At 38.3% G+C, this 25,648-nt stretch overlaps 2 protein-coding genes across 6 annotated transcripts in view; one reads left to right on the forward strand and one right to left on the reverse strand.

Annotated features, from left to right (window-relative positions):
• TRMT1L (tRNA methyltransferase 1 like) overlaps window positions 1-14,744 on the reverse strand; it is a 34,784-nt gene extending 20,040 nt beyond the window's left edge. The window contains exons 1-7 of one of the 2 annotated variants that reach the window (XM_043923363.1): window positions 14,635-14,744; window positions 9,445-9,555; window positions 7,639-7,752; window positions 4,405-4,469; window positions 2,689-2,818; window positions 1,163-1,286; window positions 598-677 (exon numbers count right to left, since the gene is read on the reverse strand). In XM_043923363.1, the coding sequence (XP_043779298.1) occupies window positions 598-677; window positions 1,163-1,286; window positions 2,689-2,818; window positions 4,405-4,469; window positions 7,639-7,752; window positions 9,445-9,555; window positions 14,635-14,638 (628 nt within the window). In that variant the 5' untranslated portion in view covers window positions 14,639-14,744. Of the gene's footprint in view, window positions 1-597; window positions 678-1,162; window positions 1,287-2,688; window positions 2,819-4,404; window positions 4,470-7,638; window positions 7,753-9,444; window positions 9,556-13,850; window positions 14,444-14,634 lie in introns of those variants that run through there. The other variant, XM_043923361.1, reaches the window with a different exon arrangement.
• SWT1 (SWT1 RNA endoribonuclease homolog) overlaps window positions 14,520-25,648 on the forward strand; it is a 95,168-nt gene continuing 84,039 nt past the window's right edge. For 2 of the 4 annotated variants that reach the window (XM_043923359.1, XM_043923357.1), the window contains exons 1-3: window positions 14,520-14,676; window positions 18,438-18,524; window positions 20,575-20,658. In XM_043923359.1, the coding sequence (XP_043779294.1) occupies window positions 18,447-18,524; window positions 20,575-20,658 (162 nt within the window). In that variant the 5' untranslated portion in view covers window positions 14,520-14,676; window positions 18,438-18,446. Of the gene's footprint in view, window positions 15,400-18,437; window positions 18,525-20,574; window positions 20,659-25,648 lie in introns of all 4 variants that reach the window. The other 2 variants (XM_043923358.1, XM_043923360.1) reach the window with 2 other exon arrangements.

Below are 25,648 nucleotides of genomic sequence, written 5' to 3' on the forward strand. Positions count from 1 at the left end.
GATGGATATAAAGGAATTCACTTATTATACACTCTAGTTTTGTATATATTTGAAAATTTTCCACAATAAAAAATTTGCCTTTCTTTTTTTATATAAAAATACTTTGCTTGATGTGATATCCATATACATTTCCTAAGAAAATATATTGTACAGCAAGTCCAGCAACTATGTACAAACTTCCAATTATAAGATAAATAAGTACTAGGGATGAAATGTACAACATGATGATTAAATATAGGTAACACTTGTATAGAGGAAAGTAGAGGATAAATTCTAAGAGTTCTCATCACAAGGAGAAACTTTTTTTTCTTCTTATGTATCTATATGAGATGATGGATGTTAGCTGAACCTATTGTATATGTAAACCAAACCATCATGCTCTACATCTTAATTAAACTTGTACACCCATATAGTAATGTATGCCAATTCTTTCTCAATAAAACTGGGGAAAAAAAAAAATCTCTTCAGGTTCACATGATAAAAACAAACCCTTAGTTCTCAAAATGGCTAAACAACAACAAGGAAAACATAAAGGGAAAGAAAAGATACTGTACAGATTTGATAAAGTGAGGTTCCAAAAAAAGCGTTATCACTTACCAGTTGCTCCAAAGGCATCTAGACATTCCAAAGGTTTTCGCTCCTTAGCCAGAGCAGCCAGTGTACAGAATATCAGCTGCCTAGAAGGATAATAATCTGAAATAATTTTACTGTACCATGGTTTCATCATCGAGGATTTTATTTTAAGAACAGTGAGAAAGTGTTCCTATTTACTGTGCAAACTACTTTGAAAAGAGACCTAATAACATACTCCTTACTTAAGAGTACAAGAACTAAAAACCTGTGAAATTAAACTATTAGTCAAATTGGGTTCTCTTAACAAGTATTTACTTTGAACAATGATTTTATAAATAAAACTTGCCACAGGCCCATCAGTCTGTTCCTTTAATTTTATATAAAGTTAGACCTACTTTACTTCAAGAAAAAAATTGGTTTGGCAGAAAAATAAAACAATTATTCTGAGAAAATGCTAAAATAAATGATTTTCATTCTATATCTACTTTTAAATTTCAATATACTAGAACAAAAAGATTAAGAGAAGGTACATTTGTAATGAATTGAAGCACTTGAGGCATTCCATAACCCTTTTTTAAATTTATCTTACCGATTCAGTTTCATTTTGGGATTAAAATAAGAATCTGTTTTCTGAGGTACAGAATAGTTAGGACAAACTTGTACATCTGTGTCTGCCTCTTTCAAAATTTCTTTAGGTGGTTTAGCAGCAGAAGCTAAAATTAAAAAAAAAAAAAAAAAAAGATTTCCAGTGAAATAGAAAATAATTATAAATATCAAGAACAACATAAAAAATAACCTTCCTTTATAAGAGTTTCATGATAATGAAATGAGTAGATGTCAAAAAAATCACCCAAAATTGATCTAATAGCACTGTCTATGGAAAAGAGCAGCATTCCGCATTAAGTATTTGGTGAATTAAAGTTTATCAGCTTAAAATTTTAACTGTCTAGCACATCAATGTATCTGTATACCTAATTAAGGACAATTACCCTAAGATTGCGCCAAATCCTAAAATAACCTTTATTCATCAAACACTACATTGTGTTTATAGAGGCTGGTTACTAAACACATATTTTATTATGGTTTCAATGTTAGAAAATTAACCTGTGTGGTTACGTTCCATTAGCTAGCATGGATGACTAAGAGTCACTCTATTTCCTGAACATGCTTGACTTCAGAATATTTTTGTGATTTTAAATCACAAATAATATGCCAACAGCTATAAGCTAATATACAAAACCAATTATTCTACTTTCAATATACAATATAATCATTCTCCTATAAACTCAAATGAAATATTGATATATTTGTATGAATATATTTTAATTATTTAAGAGAAGAGATATAATAATATGTGGAGGGGAATAATTGAGATTATTTATGTTTGGATTTCTTGATCAAATTATAATCAGAATGTTAACTAAATGAGAACCATATTTCTCTTTCTACAATGCCACATAAAAGTAATCTTTCCTACTGTTATGTTACATCTCTTTCTATAGTCACCCAGGTGTCAAGTCACATATCTCACAAGATTAGCCTTTCTCAAACCAGGTTCTGTGAGAAAATTAAGCCCTTCAAATAATTATTTCACTACTTTTTTCAATACTTAAAAGAATGGTCCAGAGTACCATTCTAGATGTATTCATTACATATAATGGATGCCTTAGGGCAGAAGGGCTTAATTCTTGAGAGGGAACTGCCTCAGTATAACAAGCTACTAATAACTTGGTATCACTCAGGACTATAAATAGTCTTTATGTATCACTCTACCTCCTTTTTCCAGTGTTTTTCAACAACAAGCATAACACACTTACTGGTACAGAAGCCATCAGTAATAAAATCCTATTATCTTTCATTAAGATATCTATATTTACTGGGCATTAGCTGCTTTTTTCTACTCATGTATCAAATACATCTGTTAAATTGAGAACAGTTTATACTGTTTATACTCTTGGGAGTCTCACAGAAAGAAAACAACACCGGATGGATTAGCAGTTAACTAAATGATTTGGTTAACTCACAGTATTCTATCTGTCTGATGTCTAAAAATAATAATTAGACCACTGTTTAAGGATTTACTTATTAACATGTTAATGAGATTGCTCAACTTACCAGCAATATACCTGGATTTAGTCTCTCCTTTGTTCATATGGCGCCTGACATGTCCTAGCATATCTGTCCTTCTGGTGATTGTTGCTGAACAAATGATACAATGATAATGGGCGCCCATTTTACTGGATATCTATCAAACAGAGTATTTAATTTAAATACATAAAAAAGTTACTAAGACAATGAAATAAAAGTCTATTTAAGGTTGTGAATTTAAGTATGTTAGAAGATAGGATTCATTTTGCCATGTGACTCTGAAAGTATCTTTATTTCCTTACCTATATTACATCTGCTTTTTAATGTTACTTTACAACAGGTCACAAGTTTAATTTTTTAGTTTTTTCCCACTCATTCTAATCAACAATAACTGTATTCTTACCTTCTATTAGCAACACTTGTAAGTGGTATGATACTAGCAGCAGTGTGTTGGCAGACGTTTAACTGTCTCTCCAGCAAAATAAGTCCCTCATTTGCAGTGTCTGCAGGTCTGTGATCTAAACACTCTACCACGGCCAATGTCAAGCTCCAACTGTGACATTTCAAGCTACCCATGTGACATCACTGAGTGTGAATTAGGGAAGAGATGTGCAGTATCACAGCAGAGAACACTGCCGCTATGCAGATACAGTATATACATATATAAATGACACCAAGAGCACAGAGGTAGTAAAATAACTGGGAAGCAGTGAGTCGTGAGTATTCATTACTTTTGTTTTTAATATAATTTATTTACTTGTAAGTTCACATATTTTAATTTTTGATGATGGCCACGTTTAACAACCGGCTCTCCAGATTTCTGGAAATCTGAGCTAGTGCTAGCACACTCCTAAGTGTTAGAGACATAATAAAAAGTCTGTTTTTCCAAGTAAAACGTTCTCACTTTTTAGTTCCTTATGTAGTTAAGCACAAGAAGACTTCCAATAGCTCTTTCCTGCTTCTGATGCCTTCTTCCTCTTAACTCGCAATCACAGGGCAAGGACAGAACAGTCAAGAACATTCCACAATTTACGGCATTGTGGTTATCATACTCAAAATAGCTTAGATAGGGTTAATGGACCAAGCATTATCCTGACAAAGTAACTTAAGAAATGTTTTTCTCCCCCAATACTTTACTTTTTTTGTGTGGCCTGAAAGGAAAATTTACTAATAATGATTTATTAAGCTAATACGCGTTCAGGATAGTGTCACCATAAAATATTTTATAATTTGAATTCCCCAAAGGTTAAATGTATCCTAATACAAACACATGTACTTTTTAAAGTTATTGAGATTTCAGAAGTGTCTTCATTCTGTCCTTTGACAAATTAAGAGGAAGACCATAGGGAGGATGAGTATGAATCAACACTTATTAAGACACTTACTAAACCACAGAAATTAAAAGCTCTTATTCCATGACCAAAATTTATTTTGAAAGAAAAGAAGTGCTTTCTACTTAAATTCTCCATTTCAAAATTAGTATGTGGGTTAATTTTCCTTTTGAACATATGATAGCAGGTGATCTGACTGAAATTAAAAACTATAAAATGAAAAGTTCAACACAGCAACAATTTTCATACATTCTTATTTTTCCTACTACGGTAATCTGAAAACCCTTGAAAACAAAATCTTAAAAGTAAATCTCATTGCTGAATATACACATTTTAGTCTTAAAGCAAGTAAAAATCGTACCTCCTTTAGAGATAGCTAAATCTAAAAATAACAAATCTAACATGTGATTACCTGTTCTCCAATAATGTTTGGTTTCACTGGTCGACAAGGTAAGTGACAGATGCACATCCGGTAACCTAGAATGAAGAATTGCTGCTTGTCTTATCACTGCTCATCAAAAACTCAATTATTATTAAAATTACTACCAAATTTTATAAAAATAATGGGGATTATTCTTATATTTGTAATGTCATAATTTATCTGAACGAGACCGCCTTGGTTTTATACACTTGTTATATATGACACGGTATAAAAACATACACAAGAGATCTAGGTTCAGAATCTGGTTCTTCCAAAAACATCTGTTATCTTGGATTAGTTATGTAGCTTCTTTGGGACTCAGTTTTATCGTCTACTTTTTGCCATCTTGACTTTTTCTCAGGTTCATCTTTTTGCCTTATGCTGCGTTTACTATTACACAGCCTCTTCATCAATGATACGGCACTTAGTTCTCTTCGCATCCTTCCTATTTAATCTTTACAGATCCTCTTCCCTCTCTCATACTCTAAAATGGTAGATTTTCTGTATGATGGATCTGCTACATAAATTTTTCTCACTTCCTGACTAACTTGAATGCCTTTCATGATTGCAACTATCTCCCCTATGAGAAGGAATCCCAAATTATCAACTCTATTATCAACTCATTCCTGAGGGCCAGATCTCTACTTCCAATTGCCTACTCAAGACATGTGACTGGTTATTTCAAAACCTATTGTCAAGGACTTCCCTGCTGATGCAAAGGATAAGAATCTGCCTGCCAATGCAAGGGAAATGGGTTCAATCCCTGGTCCAGTAAGATTTCACATGCTGTGGAGCAACTAAGTCTGTGCACCACAATTTCTTAGCCTGAGCTCTAGAGCCCAGGTGCCCCAACTCCTGAAACCCATATGCTTCTAGACCCTGGGCTCCACAACAAGAGAAGCCATGGAACGGCAACAAGAAGCCCACACTTTGCAACAAAGAGTAGCCTGGAGCACAGCAATGAAGACCCAGTATAACCAAAAAATATTAAAAAACAAAACAAAACCTATTGTCAAGGACTAAACTTTTCACTTGACACTTGGACCAGCTTTCTTTTTTCACTTTTTTAATGAATAATAAAGCCTTCCAGTTGCTCCTAACTCAAAAACTGTAAACCTATCTCTAACTTCCTTCTTCTCATACTTGTAGTTCAGTTCACTTTACATCCAATCATTTTTCTTAGCTATATATGTTAAAGTGTCTCAGGACTCAGACCTTGGACCATTTCCTTTTCTACCTATATGTACTTTTAAGGTCATTCCATCCAGACTTTCAGCTTTAAATACCATCTATATTCTGACAACTCCCAAATATGTATCTCTAGCCCAAACCTTTCCAGGTTTATGTGCCCTCCAGGCTACCTCCACTAGATGCATCTCAACATCTCTATGGCTAAATCTGCAGACTTGTTCTTCTTTCCCACATCTAAAGCGGTCTTCTCCAGCTAGGTAAAGCATTCTTATTTTGTCCTTTATCTCATTTCTATTCCTTCAGCAGATCTTATTCAAAATATTTGCCAACTACTTTGAAGCTTGTTCACAAAGACAAAAACGATCATATTCCCCATCTACCAGATCACCATCACATGAAAGAATGCAACAACCTAAAGAACATGACAGTAAAGAAATACCATGAACCATCAAACAGAAGAGAATAACTTGGAGGAGAGACCAAAGATTGAACAATGGCTTAAATAAAGAAATTACTTAATTACCTTTGTAATTAAAATGAGATCTTTTTTGTTAAGAAGTCAATATGGTTTACTATACATTCTTATAAATAATTAAACATAAGATAGTATGGCTTCTGAATTAGTCTCTAATTCACTTTTTCTCTAAGTAATTAGTGATAACCTTTTATCAATACTATAACACTAAGAAAATAGTTCTGGTCTAGTTCTGGCTTCTTTTTGGGGTATCTTATAATGACTGTTTCATTCAGTCTGGTTGAAACTCCAGATAACCACATTTCACAGTAAGTATACTTGCATAATCATATACAAATTTAAGTATATACATGTTTAGGGTTTTTTTTGGGGGAGGGGAGTATTTTCGTTTTTATCATATATATTGCTATTTCCATAGTTTACCATGAAAATCCTTCCAAGCAAGCCGGTATAGATCTAAAACACTCTTCTCAATGGCCGCATAATATTTCATGGTCTGTACCATAATTTATTCAATCATCTTTGATTTTATTTCCAAGATTTTGTTTCTAAGCACATGCTGCAATGAACATTCTTGTACATCTTTGTCTATTGCTTCCTTTACTCTTAGCAGAGGGAGTGCCTGGTGGAAAAATATTTTAAATTTTTTAAATGTTGCCAAATTTCTTTCTAAAAAAAGGCTGTAATATATCATCCATTGGAGAAGGAAATGGCAACCCACTCCAGTATTCTTGCCTGGGAAATCCCATGGACCGAGGAGCCTGGTGGGCTACAGTCCATGGGGTTGCAAAGAGTCGGACATGACTGAGTAACTAAACACATATAATCCATAATTCACTACCTCAGAATCTAACAATAAATCACTCTCCCTAGGCAGTCTTATAACTTGGTAAAATTGTGTTTTTTTGTCCTTTAACTTCATTCATTTCTTCACTTGAATCCTCTTGTTAAACTACTCCCTCAAATTGTGCCATTTCTGTCACTGTTGTAACTGTTTTTTCCCTCATTTCCATTTATCCAGAGTAGAGAAAGGCTCTGATTTTGATTTTGAATATTTATCTTTTATCTCACCATTATTCCAAAAACTCTCATTAACTCTGTTTAAGTCAGCAGCAGGGAAAAAAAGAGATGTTATCTTCTCTTTTCCAGTATTCATACCAGTTATTTTCTTGTTTAATTACATTTATTATACCTTCAAAACTATTACTGGAGTTAATCATAGTTAATAAAAACTGTAGTTGCTCTAATAAAAAAAGGAAAAGTAAAACTTATGAAAACATGGTTCAGTAAGTAATGTGGACCTTCAGGACCAAGCCAAGTACCCAGCACAGAACAGATGCTTAATAATTGTTTTTCAAACTAAACTACAGGTGTCATAAATATCTACTGCCTAGAGAACTATGTGGTCTTTTATTAATAAATACATTAAAAGAGGGGCATTAAATCCTTCATAATTTTAAACTGAAGATACTTGATTATGTTGTCAGTAAAATTCCAAAACTAGTACCAAATCCTGAATTTCATTTACATCACTTTTTAGTAAACACAAAAATACAAACCTTCAAATTCCACGGAGACTTTCCAGTGTAAATTCTGAAGGTGACGATGAAGCTTATGACTATTACAAGCTCTGAATTTCTCCTTGGGGCACAGTGGACAAGCCTGTTTGTTTCCTGTTAATGAAAAAAGAACCAATAAAGCAGAGAATATACCAGCTATTCATGCTTAAATTTGGCTACAAAAGAAGTTAACAGGGGACACTTTCTCACCCTTGCCTCTCAAAACACATACATACATGCATACACACACATACACACACACCCCTTAGATAACATCTTTCTTAACATTTATTAAAGTGAAGTCATTCTTGCCTCAGCAGGTACTTAACAGTAATTGTTTTAGGACATGGTCGGTGACTGATTTTTACCCCAAAACTCTCCTCTTTGTGTAGAGCTGATATCTCTGTTGCTACTGGGTATGGAGAGGATGAGGAAATGATAAACTACATGACATCCCCCCAGGCAAAATGCCTTCCAGAAAGAATGTCATTCTGCACTTTGGGCAGGGGAAAAGGCAGTTGTCACACTTGCAGAGGGATAGGAGCTAGACAGACAAAAGTATCAGCTCTGGTATTCTACTCTAGCAGCAACAAAAACGGTTAACATGTGGAATTAGAAAAATGAAAAGAAGGAAGGGGTAGATTGGATGTGATATTGTTGCTATTCTGAGACTGGAGTCAGGATTACAACCTCTGTATCCTATTACAGTGGCTTTGGGTTTCCCTGGTGGCTTAGACGGTGAAGAACCACCTGCAATGTGGGAGATGTGGGTTTGATCCTTGGGTCGGGAAGATTCCCTGGAGGAGGGCCTGGCAACCCATTCCAGTATTCTAGCCTAGAGAATCCCATGGACAGAGGAGCCTGGCAGGCTCCAGTCCATGGGATCACAAAAAGTCGTACATGACTGACTAAGCACACAGCACACATCCTATTACTGAATTTGTTAATTCTTCCTTCTTTATTAACATATTCTTAAAAAGATTATGGATCATCAAAATAGAAGTTTCATTTAATTAGAAATGTAATGTATCTAATAAAAACTTTAATAGTACTAAAAAAAAAAATCTCAAATCCAGGTTTAAATCAATAAAATATACAGAAATAGTAACTCAATTTTTAAAAAAAAATTTTGACTGTGCCAGGGTGTTTTTGTTTTGATCATCCTGTGTGGCATGTGGGATCTTAGTTCCCTGACCAGGAATCCAACCCATGCCCCCCTGCATTAGAAACATGAAGTGTTAGCCACTGGACCACCAGGGAAGTCCCAATAACTCAATTTTTAATCCAGCAAATATCTTTCACATATAGCACACTGCAAGTATAAGCACAATTTTTAAAATATAGTCTCTACTTCAAAAAACCATGAGGAGATCTTGAGGATGGAATCCAAGCACTAAGGATGGTAAAGCAGAATGACAGGAGCTCAGGGCACTAACAACATCGTGAAACTGTACCAGCTCTACTTTGCCAGTCTTGAGATTTCTTTCTTATGAGAGAATAAAAGCCTCCATACGATTTTTTGGATTTCTGTTACTCATAGTAAAATGTTAATTCCTATCAAAGCCCTTATATATCCATGAGACTGTAATTTCCTTGAGGGGCTGTGAAATAACTTATCTCACAGTGCCCTTACATATAGAAGGGTACCATTTCCTAAGTTAAAAAACATTATCTTACTTCTGCCCTAGTTTGGTGGAAATAAACAAGTTCATGCTTACCAAAATTTTCATGAGTAGAAAGGTGACAAATCATTAGAAACTGACCAAAAAAACCAAAAAACCAGAAACCCTCCAAAGACAGAAATACCTGCATCAAGATTATCTGAGTTCAGTGAATTGGCAGAGTCACAATCCCCTTCAGTTACGAAAGCTAACTTCTCTAAATCAGCAAGCTGCCTTTGAATTGAGATGTGTCTCTCTGAAAGTAAAGTTTAAGAGTTAGAAAATTATGCTTTAACAATACGTATTCCATCTTCAGTTTCATTTTATCACATCACACAGAATTTTACACTTTCATTTCCTATAGCACAGTGCCTTAGTACCTAGGCAGAAAACTCAGTTTATAAAATGACAAGTGTGTCTCAGAAGTCAAAGAGTTGCCACTGTATAACCTCACAGCTTTCAAATTTTATCTTATTATTCAATATGGTGTTACAGAAAATGTTTCTAGTCTGTATAAAACACTGAAGCCAGGTTTCCTGTTTTCAAACAATTTTCAATCGGGTGAGAGATAAACACGTTAACTACTAACGGTAATACAAGACAAGATGAATGAACACTTAGGGGTAAAGGTAAATATGATGTGGGTATACAGAGGAAGGAATAACTCATTCCAACAAGTGCCTCTAAGAAGCCTTCACTGAAGCGGCGTTTGATCAAGACTTAAGATATAAACAGATTTTCAGTAAGTAGAGATTTGGTGTCTGGCCTTATAAACTGAAATAACCTTATAACTGAAATAAACAGGCATGTGGTGTAAAAACATACAGCCACTTCTCTACCACTCCTGGCTGGAAAGTAGTATGTTTGGGGGATAGGGCTGGTGGAAAGACAATGAAGCCAAAAATGTAGTACAGATCATGGGAGGCATAAGTTGTATATAAGTTAGTTTGGACTATACTCTTTAGGTAATGTTAAGTCTTTTCAGGTTTTTGAGTAAATAAATGATATGATTTAAATGCATTTCAGAATCTCTAGTTGTAGTACCAACGATCAATAATTTAGGTGAGAAATTAGTAATGGAAAGGTACTAGAAAAAGAAGGTAAAAAAAAGCAGCAGAGGACTTGGGATGTGAAAGGGTGAAGATTAAAGAAAAATTGAGATTTTGATACAAGCACTATTAACCAATAAAAAGGAAGCAGAAAACAGTTTTGGCAGAAAGGAAGAGGAAAGAGAATGGGAATTTAGTTTTTTACACAGTGTGTTTGATTACTACTGGAATTAGGTACTCAAATCCAGTAGGCAGTTGAATCGTGGTGGAAGGTCAGGAGGGATTCTGAATAGATGTAACTCATAAATACGCATGTTAGGTGAAACTAAGAGCATCAGTAAGAAAGCCTAGGGGGAAATGTTTTGAAACCGAGGATAAAAAAGCCAAAACTCAGTCCCAATAACACATTTTCGGGTTATTCAAATATTACACTATTCTTCAAATTACGTATTTGTAAATTTTGGAATAAATGAATAAATCATTCCAAAATATATTTAACATATTCTTGATTAGTAGTATGTGGGATGCATTCCCCAATGCTGCTTAACCCACTACTGATTAACAAAAATGGATACAATTTTGAAGTGAGGTATGGAGGGATGAATATATGTATAGGAGACGTTGAGGAAAAGGAATCAAGAGGGTAGCTTCAAAAAGAAAAAATGGTATGGAGAATCAAGATAATGCAGAAGCCAGGAGAGAAGGGACTGTAAAAGAGCAGTGCCTAACAGTAAATATCACAAATAGTTGTAGAGATCAAAAGACTACTGGATTTAGTATTTAGTAAGTTTCTAGTGACCTTTAAGAAGGTTCAATGAGGTGTTTTTAGAGTACAAACCGAACTGGAAAGAGAAATGAAGTCCAGAAAATCAGCATAGATTATTTTCAAGAAGTCTGCTAGTATTAAAAAAAAAAAGAGAGATGGGATTTTAACTTGCTTCTTTCTTTTTAAGGATAGAGACACCTGAACATTGTAGCCCTATGGAAAGAAATGTTAACAAAGTAGAATTCTGAATATATAAGACTCAAGAGATGGTAACTGATAGGAAAAGATCTTCAGTGAGTTAGGAGTCAATGGGATAAACCACAGGACTCTTTAATATTACATAATTGGATTACATAATTTCTCCACGCTGCTGTCTTCCTGCCTATTCCTCTCCAAGCTTCACTCCCAGTTGCTTTCCCTTCTATACAATTTACATTCTTGTTTGTCTCATCTACAAATAAGCAGTAAGAAGTCAAGGGCTACATCTTTATTCATCTCTGTAATGGCTAAATGCCTAGTGCAGTAACTTGCACACAGCAGGCACTAGTTTTAAATTAAATTAAAAAAAAATCACTAGTCTCTTTGGGTGCAGTAGCACACGGAGTCAAAATTTTGGAATTCAATTCAGCCCTTATCAGACATTCCTGTTAAAATTTGTTAAAATATATTTTTACCTAATTCCAAAATGAGAAACACAAACAGCAACAAATGCTATTGGTTAATTTCTTATATCAGGTATTGTTCAAATGACTTACAACGAGACAGTTTCTATAAACAGATAAACTGTTTTCCCATTTGATCAAAAATCTTTAATTACTGGGTCAGACAGTAAGATTCAGGCAATGATGAGTCTGTATGTACAAACCAACCTATTTAATTTGAAATCATTGGCTTCCATACTTCAAAGGTCTGTGTGTGTGAAACAAAATACATGGTACTACTAACGATGTGTTTATTGCAATCATTCTAACTACTAATAGTACAGAGTAAGTAAAAGGGGCCCGGTAAGATAGAAAGCTGAAAATCCTGTAGTCCACTACTGAAGAAAACTCTAAAGATCTGTCCAACAGATTCATGAAAATGCCTATGTACATCTCTAAAGTCACTTTCTGGTTCAAGACAGTAGATATCAATCTGTACTTAAAATCACTCAATCTTTTTGTAACACACTAGTAATCTAGAAGTCAACAGGCAAACCTCTTATTAAATCAGATGATTCCAAGATGCTAGGCGGTTCTTTTAAAACTTCTTTTTCTTCCTCAATTTTCAATTCTACTTCAGATATGCCATCTTCATCTTGCCTATATGAGACTGATTTCAAAGGGCTAACTAGACCATCTAAAAATAATTTTTAAAATGTGATTAATACGTTTCTAATGCATTTCCAATTTCTTAATCACTATTTGTTCCAGAAATGCATTTTCAGGTTTTTCAAACATCACACATTCTTCAAATTAAATACTCATAAATTTTGGAATATATGAATAAATCTTCCCAAACTATGTTTAATGTATTCATGATGGCAGGGAGGTGGAGAAAGCATACATCCCCTAAAGCTGCTCAATCACATCCGATTAACATAAAAAGACCACATCTAGAGGTGAGTTAAGGAGGATACCTTACTCTGGAGTGTACCTGTTCTTCCCCCATTGCAGTTGCAGAAGAAACAACTGGCCTTATTTAGCACTTACTAGCTTTGATCTCCTGTGATGAGGAGAGGCCTACAAGAGGCATTCTGACCTTTGTCTTTTCTGTGACCCACCCTACTATTTATTATAGCAATCTGTATGTTGTTTAAAAATTACAGAAGTAATTCTATTATATTATAACTATCCAAATGTTTTTTAAACATTAACCTCAAAACTGGCTTAGAAGTAGGAAAGACAACATATTAAGATTTTTTGTTGTTGTTGTTATGATTCAGAAAAAGCATAAAGGTCAATTTGGGGACAAAATTTCTAAAGAAAAGTTTCTCAGAGCTTACGCTTAAAAATGTTCAGACTATTCTTAATAAAGTGTTACTTATCAATCTTTTAAATTCCTTTATGGTCCAATAAACCATCACTTATAAAACATGCAAGCACAGTTAATACAGGCTATTAATTTTCGACAGCCGACTTGGAGAAACGTACAAAACTCGATGGGTATTTACGTCTGAGGGAAAACATCTATAATTTAGTCACTATCTCAAAACTACTCGTCAGCCTCAAATTCTTTTTGGAGGCAAGCTGCTAAAGAAAAAATGAGAAAAACCCCATCTCGTGTCTATTTCTAGACATAAAACCTAACTGACAGCAACGGTTTCTAAATCTTGGCAGTTAGCATCTACTACAGTAAACTCGGTTACTCTATCATATTTTAAAGGGCACAGGGAAATATGGCAGACGGGGCTGAGAGGGAAACTACCAAATGAGGTGTAACTTCTAATTTCTGTAACAGAAAAAGCCCCCCTTTAACGAAGACGTTCACGATCCCATTATTTCCTTCCACCTGCAGCACCACTGGCCTCCACAGATCCTTCCCTGTGAGATCCCCGAGGTTTGTGGAGATGCCGTCCCCCCACCCTGTACCCGTTTTTACCGCTATACGGGTCCCTCATTCCTCCCCCCATCTCGCTAAAACTGCCTTCTCCCCCTTAAAAACCATCCCAGTGAAGAAGGGCCTCCCCTACTCCCCAGCAAGGAGCATTTTCTTGCTTCTCCTGCGGCAGAAAGATCTGGGCCTCCCTGCACTTACTGCTTTCAGCCTCATCAGGGGCAGAGGCTAGGGACGGGGACAGGGCCGGAGCCTGGGCCAGGGCAGGGGCTGGGACTGGAGCCGAGGCCGGAGTCGGAGCCGAGGCAGGGGCCGGGGTCGAGGCCGAGACCGGAGCCGAATCCGGGGCCGGAGCTGGGACCCGAGCCGAGTCCGGGGTCGGGGTCGGGACCGGGACCTGGGCCACCTCCACCTTCTCCTGGGGCAGCAGCTCCTCCTCCGCCATATTCTCCATAGTTACCGCCTCCTTGCCAGGCCCGCCCGGGGACCAGCAGGGGCTCACGGCGGAGTGAGAGAACTGGCGTGTAAGCCCAGAGGGCCGGATCCGAGAAGTGGGGAAGCAAATGGGGAGGGCGAGATGCGTGCAACAGACAAAAGATGAAGAATCAGTGACCAAATCCAGTCAGCAGAAAAATTAAAAGCCACAGGCAGCGATTCGCGGCCCCGTCCGCTTCCTTTTCCCCGAGGCGTTACGACGCCAGCCCCGACTGCGCAGGAGCATGCTGGGGCACGGCGTCCAATGAGGTCAGAGAGTTCCGTTTCCACGGCGCGTCTCCGTTCTAGCCGTCAACCACCGAACCCAACCAAAACTACAACACCCAGCGTGCACTGCGCCGCCCAGGGCGGAGCGGGGCAGGGGGTGGTCCCAAGGCCTCGGAGGAAGTAAAGGCAAAGCTAAACAAACGCTCCAGAGCTTTCGAGCGCTAGCTGCCATCGGAGCGCAGGACTACATTTCCCAGCGGGCATCGCGCTCGGGGTCCCTTACCCATGGTTTGGGTGTCCCAAATCGCAACCGGCGCGGGCTCTGGTAAGTAACGTAGGGAAGCCGAGGGGTTAGTTGACGTTTTGGTGGATACTCTCCCTGCCTCACTCCGGGACCGAAAGAGGGCAGCCGGCGGGACGGACGGAGGATTCGGGGCCTCTCGAGCCTGGGCGGGGCGACTCTGTGGGCGGACCCGGGGTTTAGCCTGCTCTGTGAAGGGTGTGGTTCTGGCCGGCTCTGCCTTCCGGGCTGCCTCTCGCCCCGGGTTGGGTGCGGTGTATTTCTACCTGAGTCCGCGGTTTCTGGGCCGCCTGTCAGTCAGCTGGACCTCGAGATGGGGGTCTGCTCTTCGTTTCGCGCCTTCACCCACACCATGATCTGAACACTCTTTTCCTTTTAATTTAGTTTTAACCTACGTATTCCCCATAGCAGCGCCGCGCTGTGGCTGTAAGATTCCTGTGGATGGTGAATTGCGGGGGCCCAGGAGTCGGGAGAAGACTATGCTTATATTTAGGCTTTTAATATCCAAAGCTCCTGAATGTGTGGCGCTTCAGGGCACTTGACTGATGCGATTCAGGTTCCTCAAGGCGTCTGTTAAGTTTGCAGGCCTCCGTACTTCCCGTTATTCTCCGAGCCTGCTTGAGTTTAAGCGCGCTCCTTCAAGCCCACTGCGGGAGGCAAGAGGAATAAAACCTTGTTTTCTGACTGCTCTGCCTACACTGGTCCGAATGTTACAGGAAGGGAGAGCGAATCTTCTTTTAGTCTCAGGTATTCGCACTTTACGTTCGGTTTTCCTAGTTAATAAAGGCGATACTTAATGGTTTTCTTCTTGGTCTGTTTATTTTGTTTGTTTTCAGTACCCAGGGGAGAGCGAGTGTGAATTTTTTAGCACTTCGAAACTCAAAACAGAAATGTGGTCCTCCCTCCCAGTACTTAGAAAGTATATGTGGAGGGGTTTTCCCCTCCTCTCCTCCCCAGTTAAACAATTTATCCCATGGACGTTTTTGTGAATTGTGATTCTAAAGCCCTCTTAGTGGCCCCATCCACAACTTCTAACTAGTATTCCTGGATGTATATACTGCCTCACTGGTCTTAACAGTTAATTAAAAATGGGATAATAACATTATAGTTTGCAGGCATGAGTAGTGGATATTTATGCATCATCTAGGAACCAGTGATGTTTTAATTTGTGAAAGAATGGTTGGTTAATTGAAAGCTTGATTTAGGGTGTCAATTTCATTTATACTAGCTGAAAACCAGAAGATGAAAAGGGTTAGATTTTTAGTCTGTGTATTCTGTGGAAATTTTAATCAGAATTCCCAAGCACAGTCCCTGCTCTTGAGCCATCCTAAAGAAGGCATCTTCAAAGTTTGAAAAATTATATTGAGTATATTACTCATCTATTGCTGCGTAAGTTGTTCAAAACTTTATGGCTTAAGACAACCAATACACTTCTTACCCCACAGTGGATATGGGTCAGGAATTCAGAAATGGCTTTCTGGGTGTATCTGTCTTTGGGTGTCTCATAACATTGCAGTGAGATATTTGCAAGAGATGCTGCCTAGTGGATACTTCATTAAGGCTGCAGGATCAGCTTCAAGGGTGGCCCACTCACATGCCTATAAGTCCATTCATTTTTGGCAAAAGGTTTCAGCTCTTCCTTGGTGGGCTTTTCCTAGGGTTACTTGAATGTCTTCGTGATATGATGGCTGGCTTTTTCTAAGGTGAACAATTCAAGACAGAGAAAGGCGGAAGCCGCACTGTGTTATTTGACCTAGCCACATATTATATAAATATATCCTGTTGGTTACACAGGTCATCTCTACTTACTGTGAAAGGGAACTTCATAAGAGATGGTGGCAGCAGAGATCAGGAGCCAATTGGGAAGCAGGCCAGCACAGGAAATCTCCACTCATTTAGTTTATATTTTGATTTCCATAAAATTGATATGAATGGTACACTAATATAAAACATTTGTCACAGTACATATATAGGTGTTTTTCTTTTGATAGTCTACTCTCTGCAGTGTTTTTTTTTTTTTTTTTCTGATTGTCTTAGGGATAATAGATTCAAATTGGTTTTGTGTCTGTGTGTGTTCAAAGCACAACATGAAAGGGTTTAAATTGTAAAAGGTAAAATAACCAGCCCATTGCCTCTAAGCAATTTATTTCATGAAAGTTATTGTTTTTCCTTATACCTTTCTCCCCATGGAATGGGATCCTTGGAACAAGAAAGAAAAATGAAGATTATTCCTGTAATCTGGAAGCTTAACTGTGAATTTAATTGTTGCCATGAATTATCTTAAAAGGCAAAATTTCTGGGTAATTTAGAATCTGCCCTTAGAAGTATATGTTGACTGTTTTATTAATTTTTATTTATTATTATTAGATTTCTGGTCTCAGTATTTTCCTTCTTCCGTATTCTTCAAAACATTCTACAAGTTTGATTTAGTGTAATTGATCATTCTTTTATAGAACTTCACTTACTGTGATCATGTTTGACCAAGAGTACTTGTAATTGCTTGGTTTCTAGTCTTTGTTATGTTCTTAGCATCAATACTTAGCACTCTGTGTGTGTGTGGTGTGTGTGTGTTAGTTGTTCAGTCGTGTCTGACTCTTTGTGACCCCATGGACTGTAGCCTGCCAGACTCCTCTTTCCATGGGATTATCAGGCAAGAATACTAGAGTGAGTTGCCATTCCCTCTCCAGGGGATCCTCCTGACCCAGGGATCGAACTCTGGTCTCCTGCATCGCAGGCTCATTCTTTACCATCTCTGTGTCACATGGAAGTGCTATACATATCACTAGCAGCAATAAACTCTCCTTTGGACTTTGCTTGTGGACGGACCCCTTTATATCTTCTTGCCCCAGGAAATCTGGTGATGTTCCCAATCTCTGGCCTCTGTGTTCCAGTACAGGCTGATTATATATACTATCTTTGAAGTGCTTATGACCACTGGGGATGACTGTGTGTAGTTTTCTTTCTTTCTTTTTCTTTTTGTCAGTAACAGCAGTACAGACTTGATCCAGACCCGGGCTAGAAAAGGGAGACTGGGATCAGAAATGGACAGAGGGACTGCAATGAGCAAGAGTTGGAAGTGACTCAGAATGAACAATCACTATTCTGGGAAAGAAAAATTCACCTACTCATTTACTCAGAAGGCATTTATGAACACCTCCTAAATTTTCAATACAGTGTGCTCTTCAAGAAGCTCAGTGTCTAGCAGAAAGACAGTTGCTGAAGCCAGTATTTTTTTAGACTCTACTGTGTACTATCTTGTACAAGGTGCTTTTACATCCATAGTTTCATTTGAGTGTTTAAGAAACCCTCTCGGATGAGTTATCTCTATTTTACACATAGTGGAGCTAGGACTCAGAAAATGTGTATGTTTTGCAGAGCGTCTCACTCAGTGAGATGTGGAGGGTGTGTTAAGAAAAGGAAGACTTAATCACTAATTGGTTTTGAGGTGTGGGTGGGGCAAAGTATAATAGTCCTGCAGGCAATTGAAAATGGGAATGTGATGCTAGAAAGGGAAGTTTGCCTTAAAGGCATACTTTTGAGAGTCTTTCTTAAAAGGTCACCATCCCCAGACTGATGGAAGGGAACAGATCATGAGGCAGAATATAAGTAAAATGGAACAATGAGATAATCCTATCATGTTGAGAATGGGTAAAATACAAAAATTATTTTATAAAACTCCAATCTTTAAGAAACTGAAAAAGTATGATTTCTAATGTTTTTGTTGTAGCAATGGTTAAAAAAAAAAAGAACCCACACACATAATGTGTTTTTGATGTTTATTTTAGCTTTGCAAAATGTCCACCAAAGAATCTTGTGGAAAAAAGGAGAAGTCTCGGAGAAAAGGCACCACCCCATCATCCAATATTGATGAAGTAAGAATTTTGACTTATTGACCTAAAGATACCCTGTTTTGCAGTTTTATTTTTGTATGATGAAAAAAATACTCCTCAGTTTTAAAACAAATTATGTAAATATTTTGTTCTTCTGACGGAGAAAGAGTCAGAAGGGACTTTACTTACATTTGTTTTTCTTTACTTACGTTATTTTATTTATTCCTCTCAACTCTATGAGGTAGGTACTATTATTATCCCAATTATACAAATGAAGAAACTGAGGCTTGGCAGTATCCTTTTTGGCTTTTTCTCCTCTTAAACTATACTCTTGTAAGTGCCCAGCCTCAGTTTTCTTAATGTGGTAAATTGCAGTTACATTCTTTAAGTTGCTTGGACCAAAACCCTGGTCATCATGCTCTGCCTGCATCCCATCTATCAGCAAATTCTGTCAGCTGAGTGTGACTGCCACTCCCACTGCTATCACCATGATCCAGGCAAACAGCTTGCTTCCTACCTTTGCCTTCTTGTGTTCTCAACATAACAGGCAGAGTGATCCTATTAAAATGTTAAATCATGTCACTCTTCTGCTCAATATTTTCTTGTGATTTTCCATTTTAGAGAAAAAGCTAATGTCCTTGCTGGGACAGGAAACACATTACTGTCACCATCTCATCTCCATCTCATTCTCCCTTTGCTTTCTCCACTCCTTGGCTTCCTTATTGTTGCTCCAGTAAGCCAGGCACATTCCTGCTTTGTGCTTGCTGTTACTCCCTTTAACTTGAAAACTTTCCCTAGATACTCACAGGGTTTGTTCCTTCGTTTCATTAGGTCTCCACTCATGTCAAATTACCAGTGGGGACCCATTTTGACTACTTTGTTTAAAATTGCAACAGCCTCACCCTTGCCTCCCAGCCCTTCCTGACCCCTTTCTCTGCTCTATTATTATTATTTTTTTAATAGCATCCATCATCTGACACACTAAGTATATTACGTACTTATTTGTAAGTTAAACCTGCAGTAGGTGTAACCTCTATGACAGCAGGGACTTGTATTGTTTTTTCATTAACCTGTTTTCACTGTCTAGAAAAATGTCTTTGATACACAGTAGGTACTTGAAGTACATTTGTCCTGGGTCTGTTGAATTCAGGATCCACTGAAAAAATAAGTGGGTATATGGTTTTGCTTTGTAGAAGACTAAGTATCACTATGGCAGTACCACTTCCCAGTGGCCTTATGTGAGCTGTCTGTAACTTTCTGCTATATTACCTCTATCCCAAGTGAAAGTGAAAAAGTGAAAGTATTAGTCACTTAGTCACGTCTGACTCTTGCAGCTCCATGGACTATAGCCCGCCAGCCTCCTCTGTCTGTGTAATTCTCCAGGCAAGAATACTGGAGTTGGTAGCCATTCCCTTCTTCAAGGGATCTTCCTGACTCAGGAATTGAACCCAGGTCTCCTGCATTGCAAGCAGATTCTTTAACGTGTGAGCTACCAGAGAAGCCCACTTCTATCCCATCTCATTCCTAGAGCACTTAGATCTTCTGATTTCTAGTTAAGTCTCCTTTCCTCTTACCAATGTTTGTATGCCTTTAAACATTGTTCCGGACTTGCCCGGTGGTACGGTGGATAAGAACCCAACTGCCAGTGGAGGGGACACGGTTCCGATCCCTGGTTCGGGAAGATTCAACATGCCAAAGAGCAACTAAGCCTGTAAGCTGCAGCTACTGATCCCACTTGCTCCAGAGCCTGAGAGCCGTAACTGCTGCCTGTGCACCACAGCTGCTGGGCCTGGGTGTTGCAGCTACTGAAGCCCTCACACCTAGAGCCTGTTCTCTGCAACAGGAGAAGCCACTGCATGAGAAGGCTCTACCGCAACTAGAGAATATCCCTGCTCTCCGCAACTAGAGAAAGCCTATGCGCAGCAACAAAGACCCAATGCAGCTAAATAAGTAAATAAACAGTGTTCTCCTCTGAAACTTCTTATTAATGCAGAAGCAATCTTGATTTATAAAAACATTGATAAAAGAATGCTGTCTTACACTGTACTTTATTTTGTGCTTTTCTTTCCTTTTTTCCAAATGACATTCTTAGGATAAGAGAGAGAAAAAACCATCAGTAAGTTCTACTAGTTCAACTTGCTCTATAAGATCAGTGTCGTCAGAGAAGAGAAAACTGGTGAGTATTTAGATACTGTAACTAACTCTAAAAATGATATTAAAGTTTTAATGTACAATTAAAAGCTTTATGAGATAAACTCCCCTACTACTTTTCCATTAATTTTTTCTTGATATTATACTTACTTTTTGATAGCCGATAGATGGAAAACCAACTTTTTCCTGCTACTCACCAAAAAGCATTTATCAAATTCTTTCTTTGTGCATGGGATTAGATCCTATTGTGGGATTAAACAACATGAATATAAATTTAGACAATTTTTAAGTCTTTTCCTGTATATGGTTAAATTTGTCTCTACAATTTCATTTTGAAGTCACCAGGGCAGAGATAGTGTTTGCATTTTCAGATTCAGAAATTGAGATCCAGAAAGTTAAGTGACTTGTGAAAGGACACAAAATTGTTTGCAGCAGCAAAGTGAAGTCCAGATTTTTTTCCACTGTCTGCCAAATAATATGAAACAGTGACAGCAGACTAAACACATCAGCCTGGTACATGGATGGTTGCGAGGTGCTCACCATGTTCAAGTGAAGAGTTAGGAGTATATGAAGATTGCTGCACAGTTGTTGTAGGTAACAAGAGAAAATAGTTGTGAAAGTTCCATGAAAGCAGATTTTGGTTTTTAAGAGTTTGTTTTCACATAATGGAACTGCTGTTGCAATTCTCGCTGTATTAACCTTCTTAAAACACTGATTTCACCATATTTCTCCTCTGTTGAAAAATCTTCACTTACTTTTTTAGTTTATCATTTGGGTTTCCCTGGTGACTCAGCTGGTAAGAATCTGCCTGCAATGCGGGAGACCAGAGTTTGATCCCTGGTTTGGGAAGATCCCCTGGAAAAAGGAACACCTACCCACTCCAGTATTCTGGCTTGGAGAATTCCATGGACTGTATAGCCCATGGGGTCACGAAGAGTCAAGACCCTTTTAAATTTGGTCATACCTTAAGTATCCAGTTTTCATTTTTCTTTTTCCTCAAAACAGCCCTTCTAGGTAGGCTGGTTTATTTTCTCTCTGCTGAATTTACACCAGTCATCTCCAGCTTCTTAGACTGCCTAAGCATTTTTAGTGAAGAATGCCTTTTTCTTTTACCCATTCATCTTTATTCAATATATGCTCAATCTTTAGCATATTTTTGGCCTACTTTTTTTCCTTGGTATATCCAACTTTTGGGTTTTGATCCTTTAAACTCTTTTACAACTTACTGTTTATTGTTCTGCTTTATTTTATTGTTTATTCTATATATCCTTCTACTTCTTCCTACTTTAGCCTTTTGCTTTACTCTGGGTTCTTTAGGACAGAGACTGCTTTACTCTGAGTTCTTCAGGACAGGGACTATCCTCTTTCTCTGTTATTTTTATTGTGTCTAGCCCTCTGCCCCTAGAGAGAGAGGGTGGTAGAATAGAAAGAGAAATCTGGTTTCAGATCATGGCTCTGCGACTAACTTGCTCTGTAATGTTGAGGATATTTTGCTCTATTTGAGCCTTGGGTGCTTTGTCTGTAAAATGAGATACTAATAATATCTGTCTCACGAGATTATTGCGAGGATTAAGAAAATTATTGTGTCAACCTGATACCGACCAGAGTTCTTGGCCTGCCCATAGTCAATAGAAAGTGATCAGATGCCAGATAAGAAGTTCAGGTAAGATTTCATTGGGGTGCCTGCTGCAATGGGGAGAGTGAGATCAAGGAACAGTTTCCTTTGCTTTCTCACTCACTGAGGTGGGAGCTGCCTTGTTTCTTTTTTAAATATATTTTTTAAAAATTGGAGTAAAATTGCTTTACAATGTTGTATTAGTTTCTGCTGTATAACAACATGAATCAGGTATATGTATACATATATCCCCTCCGTCTTTAGCCTCCCTCCCACCCCACCCCCAATCCCACCCCTCTAGGTCATCACAGAGCATCCATGGAGTTGAGTTCCCTGTACTATATAGCAGCCTCCCACTAGATATCTGTTTTATATATGGCTCAGTTCAATTCAGTTCAGTCACTCAGTCGTGTCCGACTCTTTGCGACCCCATGAATCGCAGCACACCAGGCCTCCCTGTCCGTCACTAACTTCCGGAGTTTACTTAGACTCATATCTATTGAGTTGGTGATGCCATCCAACCATTTCATCCTCTCTCATCCCCTTCTCCCCCTGCCTTCAATCTTTCCCAGTATTTTCAAGTGAGTCAGCTCTTCACATCAGGTGGCCAAAGTATTGGAGTTTTAGCTTCAATGTCAGTCCTTCCAATGAACATTCAGGACTGATCTCCTTTAGGATGGACTGGTTGGATCTCCTTGCAGTCCAAGGGACTCTCAAGAGTCTTCTCCAATACCACAGTTCAAAAGCAGCAATTCTTCGGTGCTCAGCCTTCTTCACAGTCCAACTCTCACATCCATACATGACCACTGGAAAAACCATAGCCTTGATTAAACGGACGTTTGTTGGCAAAGTAATGTCTCTGCTTTTTAATATGCTGTCTAGGTTGGTCATAACTTTTCTTCCAAGGAGTAAGTGTCTTTTTACTGCATGGCTGCAGTCACCATCTGCAGTGATTTTGGAGCCCAAAAAAATAAAGTCAGCCACTGTTTCCACTGTTTCCCCATCTATTCACCATGAAGTGATGCGACCAGATGCCGTGATCTTAGTTTTCTGAATGCTGAGCTTTAAGCCAACTTTCTCACTCTCCTCTTTCACTTTCATCAAGAGGCTCTTTAGTTCTTCTTCACTTTCTGCCATTACATATGGTAGTGTGTATATACATCAGTGTTACTCTCTCAGTGTGCCCCACCCTGTCCTTCCCCACTGTGTCCTTAAGTCCGTGCTCTGCGTCTGCATCTCTATTCCTGCCCTGCAGATAGGTTCATCAGTACCATTTTTCTAGATTCCATATATATGCATTGGTGTACGATATTTGTTTTTCTCTTTCTGATTTACTTTACCATGTTTGACAGACTCTAGGTTCATCCATATCACTGCATATGACTCAATCTAATTCCATTCTATGGCTGAGTAATATTCCATTGTGTATATGTACCACGTCTTCTTTATCTGTTCCTCTGTTGATGGACGTCTGGGTTGCTTCTGTGTCCTGGCTGTTGTAAATGGTGCTGTGCTGTGCTTAGGTGCTCAGTCCTATGTGACTCTTTGCGACCTCATAGACTGTAGCCCACCAGGCTCCTCTGTTCATGGGGATTCTCCAGGCAAGAATGCTGGAGTGGGTAGCAGTTGTTTTGGGTTTGCTTTTGTGGGTCGTCTTCTCTTTTGTTTCCTGCCTAGGGAATTGCCTTTAGCATCTTTTGTAGGCTGGCTTTGTTTAGTCCCTAAGTTGAGTCCGACTCTTGTGACCCCATGGATTGTAGCCTGCCAGGCTCCACTCTCTGTGGTATTTCCCAGGCAAGAATACTGGAGTAGGTTGCCATTTCCTTCTCCAGGGGATCTTCCTGACCCAGGGATTGAACCTGCATCTCTTGCATTGGCAGGCAGATTCTTTACCATTGAGCCAAGGACACTAACTTAATCAGAAGGCTAAAATCCTTGAGTAAGTAAGGCTGGCTTAGTGGTGCTGAATTCTCTTAGCTTTTGCTTGTCTATGAAGCTTTTAATTTCTCCATCGAATCTGAATGAGATCCTTGCTGGCTGTAATCTTGGTTGTAGATTTTTTTTTTTTCATCACTGTAACAGTATCCTGCCACTTCGACCTGGCCTGGAGAGTTTCTGCTGAAAAATCAACTGAGAGCCTTATGGGAATTCCCTTGTATGTCATTTTTTTTCTGTTTTTAGTATTTTTTTTCCATTTTGTTTTTAATATTTTTTTTCTTTGTGTTTGATCTTTGTGTTTGATTTTGTGGTTAATATGTGTCTTGGTGTGTTTCTCTTAGGGTTTATCCTGCATGGGTCTCTTTATACTTCCCAGACTTGGGTAGCTATCTCCTTTCCCATGTTAGGAAAGTTTCTGACTATAGTCTCTTCGAATATTTTCTCAGACCATTTCTTTTCCCTTCTTCTTCTAGGACTCAGTATTTCGAATGTTAGTGTATTTAGTGTTGTTGCAGAGTTCTCTGGGTCTGTCTTTAATTTTTTTCATTCTTTTTTTTTTTTTTTTTAATCCTGTTCCTTGGCCGTTATTTCCACATTCTGTCTTCCATTTCACTTTTTCATTCTTCTGCCTTAGTTATTCTGCTATTGATTCCTTCTAGTGTATTTTTCATTTCAGCTATTGTGTTCATCTCTGTTTGCTTGTTCTTTAGTTCTTCTTAGTCTTTGTTAAACATTTTTTATATTTTCTTGACCAGTGCCTCCATTCTATTTCTGAGTTTTTGGATCATTTTTACTATCATAAGTTTTTTTTTCAGGTAAGTTGTCTATTTCCTCTTCATTTGTTTGGTCTTGTAGGTTTTTATTGTGCTTCTTTGTTTGTAACTTGGGTCACATATTTTTGGTGGGTGGGACTGCGCTTCTGTCTTCCTAGTTGTTTGACCTGAGATTTGGGCTTCCCTGGTGGTTCAGAGGTAAAGAATCTGCCAACAATGGAAGAGACCCAGGTTTGATCCCTGGGTTGGGAAGATCCCTGAAGAAGGGAATGGCTACCCACTCCAGTATTCTTGTCTGGAGAATCCCATGGAGCCTGGTGGGCTACAGTCCATGGAGTCACAAAGAGTTGGACATGACTGAGCGACTTTCACTTCACTTCCAGCACTGGAGTTTGCAGGCAGTTAGGTAGAGCTACGTCTTGGTGTTGAAATGTGGACTTCCAAGAGACTTTACTCAAATTAATATTCCCTGGAGTCTGAGGTTCTCTGTTAGTTTGGTGGTTCAGACTCAGCCCTCCTACCATAGGAGCTCAGGCCCGTCCTCTGGCCCATGAACCAAGATCCTACAAGCCACACAGAGTAAGAACAACAACAAAAAGTGAAATTTTAAAAACTAAAACATATATTAGAAAAAAATAAAAATAGAAGTGAAACAACCACTAGAAGGTAAAACAGAACTGCAATAGGAA

The sequence above is a fragment of the Cervus elaphus genome, chromosome 14, assembly GCF_910594005.1.
Source record: "Cervus elaphus chromosome 14, mCerEla1.1, whole genome shotgun sequence".
Lineage (NCBI taxonomy): Eukaryota > Metazoa > Chordata > Mammalia > Artiodactyla > Cervidae > Cervus > Cervus elaphus.